This window comes from Gossypium arboreum, unplaced genomic scaffold (assembly GCF_025698485.1).
Source record: "Gossypium arboreum isolate Shixiya-1 unplaced genomic scaffold, ASM2569848v2 Contig00169, whole genome shotgun sequence".
Classification (NCBI taxonomy): domain Eukaryota; kingdom Viridiplantae; phylum Streptophyta; class Magnoliopsida; order Malvales; family Malvaceae; genus Gossypium; species Gossypium arboreum.
Genome location: NW_026440298.1, coordinates 330073 through 340033, shown reverse-complemented (window position 1 = coordinate 340033; position 9961 = coordinate 330073). Strand labels below are relative to the sequence as shown.

The 9961-nt window shown below is 35.6% G+C and overlaps 1 protein-coding gene across 2 annotated transcripts; it reads left to right on the top strand.

Annotated features, from left to right (window-relative positions):
* The first annotated feature begins 269 nt into the window (after positions 1-269).
* Positions 270-8864, top strand: LOC108456925 (probable transcriptional regulator SLK2). Of its 2 annotated transcripts, none has more exons than XM_017755666.2 (10): positions 270-471; positions 1048-2049; positions 2364-2495; positions 2791-2839; positions 3425-3639; positions 3726-3794; positions 6015-6115; positions 6463-6556; positions 6643-6712; positions 7725-8864. In XM_017755666.2, the coding sequence occupies exons 2-10, from the start codon at positions 1153-1155 to the stop codon at positions 8621-8623; spliced, it is 2526 nt and encodes an 841-aa protein (XP_017611155.1). In that variant the 5' UTR covers positions 270-471; positions 1048-1152; the 3' UTR covers positions 8624-8864. The 2 variants fall into 2 exon arrangements, with proteins under 2 accessions (XP_017611155.1, XP_017611156.1); XM_017755667.2 differs by having other exon boundaries at positions 400-952.
* Positions 8865-9961: the final 1097 nt, after the last annotated feature.

The window sequence follows — 9961 nt, the reverse complement described above, 5'->3', positions numbered from 1 at the left end:
TCAAAATTTTGCCACTTACTTTTTCTGCTCGAAATCGGTTACGGTTGACGAGTTAAACAAAAATCTTTACCGAACCACAAAGTAAGACATCTACCCAAAATATTCCATCCCCGCCACCTATCGTAGACTGCCTCAAGATCAACGAATTAAATCTAAACACGTCATCCACACTATTGAACAATGAATTCGTTTAGACTATCATCGACACGTGTCCTTCATTACGAAACGGCACCTTCGATTACATAGGAAAAGTTTCCGTTGCACCCGGTAATTCCCATTCTGTCATTCGCGCTTGGTATATAATGCGCCTCTCGAAAGCTTTCTTGCTACCATTTCGTCTTTTTTCCCTTCCTCTTTTTTTTTTTTTTTTTTTTTTCAGTTTTCCAATTTGAGTTTTAAAAAATAAATAAATAAAAGAAGACCTTTTGCTTTTGTATTTCTTATTTCCTTTTTTCAGTCTGCGGTTTTGAGGTTGGTAGCTTCTGTTTATTTCCTTAATTAGTAATTTATTTTCTCTAGTTTTTTTGTTTAATCCTTTTTATTTACTTACAGTAGTTTAATCTCGAATCTGCTTTGATCGATCTTCAAAATTAGGAAAGATTACTATTTCTTGTTTGAAGTGGTTCTTGCTTGCTATTTCTTGATCTTCCTTTTTAACTTGTTAGTAACGCTTTAATTAGCATTATTCTATTGGGTCCACTTGGGCTCTCTCACTTTTTTAGTTCAACTTTCACACTAAAATTTTGCGAGTGTTAAAAGTGATATGATTGCTAGGGGGAGGATTTTAGGTTTTAACATTCTACTTAGAGATTCTTGGTTTAGCGAGTTGGGTCAGATTAGGGATTTCTGTTGTGTGTGCAGGTGGGGAGACATTTAAGGAAGTTAGTTTTAAAAAATGGGATTAGTCTAGGAAATCTTCCAAGGTGTTTCCAGTATTGATTGATTTATCTAGGTGGAATACTGTTTGAAAATTAGTAATTTTATTTTCTTGGAACACATGCAATTGGAATTCTAACTATTGTTATCTTGTTTTTTTCTATTATACAGTGTTTTTAGATTTCTGTAACAGATTGTTGGGGCCGTATTTATTATTAGAAAGGCCTGGCTCTGGATACCTATTTAGACTCCAGCCATCAGGGGACGGTGCCTCCAATGGAACCTTCTCGGGGGGCTGGAGGGTTAACCCAGTCCTCTGCTAATTCTGGAATTTTCTTCCAAGGAGATGGGCAGTCCCAGGCAGTTGTTAACTCTCTCATGAACTCACCTTATGAGAACTCTTCTGATTCAATTCCTGGAACTGGTTGTCATAATCTCGGTCCAGTTTCCAGGGACATGAATTGTACAGTGCTGAACAGTGTGGCAAACTCAGGACCTAGTGTTGGGGCTAGTTCCTTGGTCACAGATGCAAATTCGGTATTGTCAGGAGGTCCCCACTTGCAGAGAAGTTCTAGCTTCAATACAGATTCATATATGCGCTTACCAGCATCCCCCATGTCATTTTCCTCGAACAATATGTCAGGTTCATCAGTCATTGATGGATCATCTGGAGGTCATCAAGAACCAAGTGTCCAACACATGCAGCAGAGTCAGCAACTTCAAGGGGCCTCAAGTGCTACATCTTTGCCCACATCACAAACTGGCCAAGTTTCACTTCCCATGGGTCCATGGGTCCAAGGGTCCTTCATGCAAGACTCTTGTAATCTATCCGAGGTGCGGAAGAAACCCCGAGTAGATGTCAAGCAAGAAGACTTTCTTCAGCAGCAGATGTTGCAACAGCTGCTGCAAAGGCCGGATTCCATGCAGTTGTTAGGTCGAAACCCTCGATTACAAGATTTGATTCATCAGCAGAGACTTAGGCAACAGCAACAAATGTTGCAGTCAATGCCACATTCGCAGAGAGCCCACTTGCAGCAGCAACAAATTCAATTAAGGCAGCAATTTCAACAACAGGGCATGCAACAAGTAGCTGAAATGAAACGTCCTTTTGATAGTGGTGTATGTGCTCGCCGGTTAATGCAATACCTATATCACCAACGGCAAAGGCCACACGTGAGTTAAAATTTTTGTCCACTGCATCTTGTGGCGAAGTATCTTGTATTTTAAATGGTTTCAGCTAACAATTTCATTCCTATTAAGGTTGCATTTTTTGTGGAGATCTGATGCTCAATTATCTTCTTGGTGTGATTGTGAAGTATTCTCATGTTTAATTTAGTTAAAAATATACCATATGCTGTTGTGCATGCTCAATTATCTTTCTGGAACTCTGTCACGGTCTTTTGTGTTGACATTAACAAATTTTCAACTTGGTAAATGCTATAGTTCAAATTTTTATTGAATCCTATCCTGTCTACTTAATTTTGTAGGACAATACAATTGCATACTGGAGGAAATTTGTGGCAGAGTATTATTCTACCTGTGCGAAGAAAAGATGGTGTTTATCAATGTATAATAATGTTGGCAGTCATGCACTTGGTGTTTTCCCTCAAGCAGCTATGGTTAGCCTTTATGCTTCTCTCTATTTTGTAGTTTGTAACATAAGAAAATTATATTTATATGACCAAGTCTAGGCCGTTCTACAAGTGTTGGGAGTAGTGGTAAAGCACATTGCACTCAGGTTTGAACCCCGGAAATGACATTGTTGGAGGGGCAACCACGAACCCTGAGATAATTATCTTCATGGACCGTAAAACAGACAGACGTGAAGGATACCTAAGTTATACCAATAACAATATATGTCACTTTGATTCTTAAATTGTCTTCTAACATGTTTTCTTTCACATAAAATTTCAGGATGCCTGGTATTGTGACATTTGTGGGTCTAAGTCTGGAAGGGGATTTGGTAAGAGATTTATGAGCATTTATTTTGTTGTAGAGCAATATTCTTTTAAATTAATTTTGGTAGGAAACACATTTTATAAATGGGGTATGGAAATAGACCTTACTGAGTGTTTACTGGAGAAAATTATTTGCAGTTAAATCATTACTTCTTTTCATTGATTTTCAGATTTATCTCCTTCAGACTCATGATTATTGTTTTTTTCTTTTCTCTTGTGTGCACTGATGTTCTAGATTGTAGAGGGAAATGATTTTTTTGAATTTTTAGGTTTATAGGCTCTAGAATCATTGGTATTCTTTTCTCAGTGTAAACCTTCCTTGAATTAAGCTTTTTCATTTCTTGTTCTCCCAGTTGGACAATGTGTTATATACCAGTGAATTGAAATTTATATGAAAGGTTTCATAACTTTCTCTGGAACTGTAGATTCCAGGTCTAATACCCACGTTGTCTCATTAGTTACAGAACTTGTGCACTGTGCTGCAGCTTCAATATATATTTTTACTTAAAAAGTCACTTATAATTGCTCTGACAACTTACTATTTGACCAATGACTTGATTTTGACTAACTAATTACTATCATTTTGACAGAGGCAACTTTTGAAGTACTACCAAGACTTAATGAAATCAAATTTAGCAGTGGAGTAATTGATGAGCTTCTGTTTTTGGATTTTCCACGCGAGTGTAGATTTCCTTCTGGGATGATGATGTTGGAATATGGAAAAGCAGTTCAGGAGAGTGTATATGAGCAGCTTCGTGTTGTGCGTGAGGGTCAGCTTCGCATCATATTTACTCAGGACTTAAAGGTTAACATAAATGGAAATTGTTCCATATTTTGAGTTGTTATGTTGCTTTAGTCTAGGAATAACCTATTGCACTCTCTTTTGTGTAGATATTGTCTTGGGAGTTTTGTGCACGTATACATGAAGAACTTTATCCTCGTCGTTTAGTTGCACCTCAGGTATTAAAATTTGTAACTTATTAGCTCTAAGCTCTTAACTCAGTCGCACTCCTTTTCTATTTCTTCCTTACTAATCAAAAGTTAACGACATTGCTATTATAAATTTACCTTGCAATTGGATGAGAATTTATGTTCCTTAAGATGATTCTGTTCTTCTTTTTGGTAGATAACTAGATGTGTGCTAGTGCTGGATATAATTATGGTTTTAAAGAGCATACAGTTGTACTTGAGTCTTTAAAGAATAGAAATTGTATGAGTAGGACAATTGGAAGTTGTGAACAATGTCCAACATTTTACTATATTAATTTCAAGTGACATTATTATAACCTTGCCTTGTTTTCTTTACTTGGGTTTGCTTGGCTCTGATGGTAATTTCATGTAGAGCAAGTAGGGGAAAGATATATATTTTAGAGGGAAAATCAGAAATTGAATAAAAAAATGAGGGAGGGAAGGTGGAAGGAAGAAAGGAAATCAAGAGAGAAGTGGAAGAATCAGGGGTGAGAACCAAAGAACAATAGTGGGAGAATATCTCAATAGTCAATATTTCAAAAACTCAAAAATTCATCATCCAAAACCTAATTGAAACTAGCATAAGTATCTATAACTAAATTAAAAAATCTAATAAAATCGAATACCAATTAAAACACTAAAAGAAATAATTAGAAGAGAAATAAAATATTATTCAATCTGAAAGAACCTAAATATAGGTAAAGGTTACAACCAAATCAGGAAAACATAAAATAAACACTTGAATAACATAATCCCTCAACCAGCATATATTTCCACCATATAAATGTTCTTAGGTTCATCCTTTAGAGATGAAATGCATGGGAGGAATCTTTGCATGCAAGTTATGTAGCTATGTTTCACAAGTGATTGATATCGATTGTTGGCCCTTGTACGGGGATTTATGTAATAAGAGAGGTGCATTCAGCATGGAGCTCAAATAATAGCAGTACTTAAATTCTTATGAAAGAGATTGAAGGGAGTTGAAGTTCTTTTGTTGTGTGTTCTGAACTTGACAAAATAAATGAGTTGAAAGGTGAGAAGTGAAGACATAACAAGTCTTCCCTACCTAGTTTAGGAATGGAGATAAGAAGGGAGTAGAGCAAACTATATAATTGATGTGCTATTGTTTGTATATCTAAGAAAATAATTACATTTCAGACCCTTTCAACTTGAAGTAATTTAAAAAATGAGGTGGGTTTAGCTTGCCTCCAATCTTTGCTATGCTATCTTTTAGGCTTTGCTTGGTAGGAAGAACGGTTAATATTCATAATAGCTTTCCCACTTCGTGACTTCATTAATTTAACAACATTTCCATCCCCACTCTTTTCCATCCTTCATACCAAGCAGAACCTTAGTTCACCCCCAACCTCTACTCTGCTGCTATCTTTTAAAGAAGAAATTCAAACATTGTAGGATAAAAAACTCTAATCTTTTCTGCTCTACTATTTTTTTGGATGTGCTTGGTTGAGTGGAATAGTAGAATGATGGAAGGAGTGGAAAAGTAGAAAGAAAATAAATTGAGTGTACTTGGTAAGGAAAAAAGTGAGAGGAAAGAAAATAAGAGAACTAACTATTTTTCATTTTAATGCATAAAAATAAATCATTCCAAATTGGAATGATAAGAGGATAGAAAATGAGAGGATTGAAATGATAGTGGGGTATATGTTAGTTCAATATTATGCAATTTTTTAAAGTTCCATTTTCTTTTCTCTTATTGTTCAATTTTACAAAGCAATAAATGAAAAGGAAATTACTTATTCTTTCAATTTTTTCTTCCTACCAAGCACACCAATAGAAAGAAATATATATATATATATATGTTTTATCTTTCTATCTTTCTACCTTTACAATTTTCCATCTTTTAAAATTTCTTTCTATTCTACCAAGTAAAGCATTAGTTCCTTTCCTTCCAAACATGCCATAAATGTTGTGTTGAATCTACTGATAATGGGGAGCAGAACATAGAAAGCCCAAAATTGTGTTAACCAGTTTATGTGCTCCTTAAGAGGACCAAAAGATGTGAATCATTTTTGCTTCTTTTCTTTTGATCCTTTAATTTCTAAAATTGCATTCCTTTGGTAGGTGGAGTGCTTTTTAGTTTAACTTATCTCTGCTCGAAACTCTCCTGTAGTACATTTTCCTGATCAGGTGCTCATTTTGTTCAAGTTATTTAAAGACACATGATATAATTTGAACTTTTAAATCATGCAGGTAAACCAGTTACTTCAGGTGGCACAAAAATGTCATAGCTCAATTTCTGAAGGCGGGTCTGACAGCGTTTCTCAGCAAGATTTGCAAACAAACAGCAACATGTCAGTTAATCATACAATATTAGAAGTTTTTCATTCCATGAATTGGTGTTTCTTATCTGGTTCTTTTGGTTAGATCCTCTAAGATTTTAAGCAGATAAGTTGTTCCAAGTCATTGTCTAAGAAACCTGTGTGAAGTTATCTCTCTTGTGTGCAATTTAGCCTGAGGGGCACAGCCCCAAAAGTTCAATTTTGTGGTGTAGTTTTAATTTAGTAATAGAAGCTTAGACTGGTTTATTTATTTATTTTTAATTTAGTGACGATTTCAGCGAGTATTTTAGTTGCATCTTACTCAGATCTATTACCTGGATACTAGGGTTCCACTGATGCAACGTTGATTGCTCTCTTAGGTTCCTGATGGCTGGACGGCAGCTTGTCAAGAGTTTGGAGTTACAATCACTGAATGATTTGGGTTTCTCAAAAAGATATGTGAGATGTTTGCAGGTACAGTTTTGGTTTTGTGCATTAAATACCTGTAAACAAATATTCTTTTTTGAGTTTCCTTACAGTTTTCGTGTAATTTGTTATAGATTGCTGAGGTTGTGATCAGCATGAAAGATCTGATAGATTTTTGTCGAGAACAAAAGGTTGGGCCTATTGGTAAGTGACTATTTCCCTTACTGACCTCTGACATTTTGATATTTTTTCTATAAATTATAAAATTCATCTCTCTACTTGACAAAAATTTAGTTCCTCTAAATTTTTAGAATTACGAAAGTTGAAAAGTTAGTTTGCTCGGTAAACACGTGAACTTGAAATGCTGATTTTTGCTAATTTGTTGTATTTAAATCACTTAACTGCTACTGATTTTTGCTACTTTCTTACATATAAATTGCTAAACTGCTAATTTCCAAGTCAACTATTTAACAGCAAGGTGTAAGAGTGTTACCCCATTGGACTAAGTGTTACCCCATTGGACTAACTTCTCAGTTTCGGGAAGTAGGAGGACCAAATCCTGACAAACTAAAATAAAGGGGCTAACTTTTCAGTTTTCATAAAGTAGAGAGATTAAATTCATAAATAGATGATTCTCTTTTGTTCATCTCATCTACTGACGGGCAATAATGGAATTGTATTATAATAACTGTCATATAATGTGGCATACTTGCTTTATTTAAAAACAAAATAAAATTATTCTGAAGTATTTTTTCTATTCGATTGGGAGGTATTAGTTAAGAGATCAAAGAGGAAGTAACTACTTTTATGTAGCATGGGAATAATATTTAGCTGTTCCATTCTTGCTGTTTAAGAAAATCATCAGATTTGTAAAGATTGTGGCCATCACCTGGTTACTGTTCCCTTTATTAAGGAGAAAGCTTGCATGCTTTGCTTTTCATGGGAACTTTCTAGATAGCCTTTGTTTTCATCCCCTGATTCTTTCACAATAAACTTCTTAAGCCCTTCTGTTTTCACCACTTAGGATTTTGCAACCACTGGGAAAAGAAAATGTTCGAGGCGAATTACTCTCATTTTAGACTTAACATTACCATGTATCTGGAATTTTAATCTGCTAAAATCTTGGTGGTTCTACAGTTTAGTTAATGTGAATTGAGAGAGAACCATTACAGCTTTGGTTCTAACTGTTCTGTTTGCTTAAACACAAAATCTGCAGATGGCTTGAAAAACTATCCTCGACATGCCACTGCAGCCAAGCTCCAAATGCAAAAAATGCTGGAAATGGAGCAACTAGCCAACGTTCAGGGTCTGCCAACAAAGAGGAATACACTCAATAAGCTGATGGCATTGCATCCTGGAATAAACAATCAAACAGGCACCAACCATAACATAGTTGGTCGGGAAGCTTTAAGCAGTTCAGCACAAACTGCTTTGGCACTTACTAACTACCAGAATCTGCTTGTTAGGCAGAATTCGATGAATTCAAAGCCTAGCCCACTTCATCAGGAAGCCTCGTCTTCCTTCAATAATTCTAACCGAAGTCCATCCTCAAATTTCCAAGGTCCTGCTGCATTGTTACCAAGATCCATGCATACCCTGCCTGTTAGTGGCTTATCAAGTCCGCATGTACTAGCTCAGCAGCCTCAACTGCAGAGGCATACATTAACAGCCAATAACTTAATTCAACAGAACCATCTGCTACGCTCTCAGAGTAATCAGGCTTTACAACAGAAAATGGTACGACAGCTGCTCCATGAGATGCCAAATAATAATACGGGAGTTCAGCAGCAGTCCTGGAGTGGGCAGAGTGAGAATGCGAGCTTGGGTAGAAATGGAATAGGCTTAGCAAGCAACACCACTGCTGCAGCTACCTCTAATATGTCAGGAAGTGTTGCAAGGGCTCCACCAAGTCAAAGCAACAGTTACCGAGCCGCTTCAAACAGTGACTCTTCCCCAGCTGGTGGCAACAATGTATCTTCCCAGAGAGCACCTGATTTGCCTCAGAATCTTCATTTGCAAGATGATATTATTTCGGATATAGCTCATGAGTTAACGGAAAATGGGTTTTTTAACTGTGACTTAGATGATCATACGAGTTATGGGTGGAAGGCATGACTTAGTTTGGTCTAATAAATGGCTTCCGTTTGGGTGAGAGTCGGGCAAATCATTGTATAGGATATTGGAAATAGCTGTATTTTTCTTTTCTTTCTAGTATCCGGGCCTCTTGAACATGGCATTGTTGCGACATCACTTGCTTCGTGCTTGACTTGGTATTTAGGGATCTTTGTATCATTTTCAACAAGTGTAATCTATTGAACGAACTTGAGAAGAGATTTTGTTTCTTATTAATATATAAGATTTGCCTGTTTCACTGCCCCACTTTCATGATTCCTTGCCTCGCTTGTATGAGAATATCTAAAGCAATTAAACATTTCAACGAAGAAAAGCTGTGATATCCTGGATGGCAAACAGTTTACAACTCTAGCAATGCTTCAATTATAGGCATGGCTTAAAGTCTTAAGTGATTTCTTCTGACAGAAGAAGTGGGCATCATGTGCCGTTTCAGCTTACCTCACAAGCATACCAATAGAAAAACGCACCCACCAATTTGTTATGCTGATGCTTGATGCCTTAGCTAACGGTTATTGTATTTATAATTATTTTAAAGTTGTCCTAGATATTCCCTAGAAAGTTCATATAAAGCATCCATTTTTCGTTGGTGGGTGGGTCTCTCGATTATAAGTTGGAGAGTAAGTTAATCTTTTATAAAAGTGAACAATTTAATCCAAATAAACTTTACTTGAGCATAACCTTGAACTTAGAAAATTTTGTTTATTGTGCTTAAACATTACATGAAGAAAAAAAAAAACAGAATTAAATTCAACATTATTCAAAACGCGATAGTGCTTAAATTGCTCATTTTTTTATATTGACTTAAAAATTTAATTGACAAGTTAATTTTTTAATATTTAACTTTAATCCCGTTTAAAAGTTTAAATATATAGCAATTATTCCATCATATTTATATATACTAGAACTAAATTACTTGCTTTTATAGTTGACTTGCCGAATAATTTAACCTCTATTATTATTTTTTTGGTCTGGGCTCTTATCTAGCAACTCAATTTGAAGACAAGAGTACTCATAGATTGAAAAATTGTAAGGAGTTTTCATGTCAATGAGTAATAGAAAGTGTTTAAAATGAACCAGACTGGGAGTGAGTTTGAACTTTAAAATGAATTCTTACTTTGCAGCAATGGAAGAGCTACCTTGCACTGTAAGGACTGATTATTATCCTCTCATGAGTCAGAACAAAAGAAAGCCTTAAAATATAACCAAGCAATTGGAATTTCTGCTGACATATATGGGAAAGTTAAGATTATATGCCGATTTCAAGAAAAACAAGGAAATATAGGCTGAAATTTTGATTATTTAGTGAAATAGGTTGCTTTT

Coding starts and splice junctions, on each gene's coding strand:
- LOC108456925 (XM_017755666.2), top strand. CDS start 1,153: ATGGAACCTTCTCGGGGGGCTGGAGGGTTAACCCAGTCCTCTGCTAAT. Junction 2,840..3,424: donor TAAGTCTGGAAGGGGATTTG/GTAAGAGATTTA, acceptor TCATTTTGACAG/AGGCAACTTTTGAAGTACTA. Junction 6,557..6,642: donor GATATGTGAGATGTTTGCAG/GTACAGTTTTGG, acceptor AATTTGTTATAG/ATTGCTGAGGTTGTGATCAG.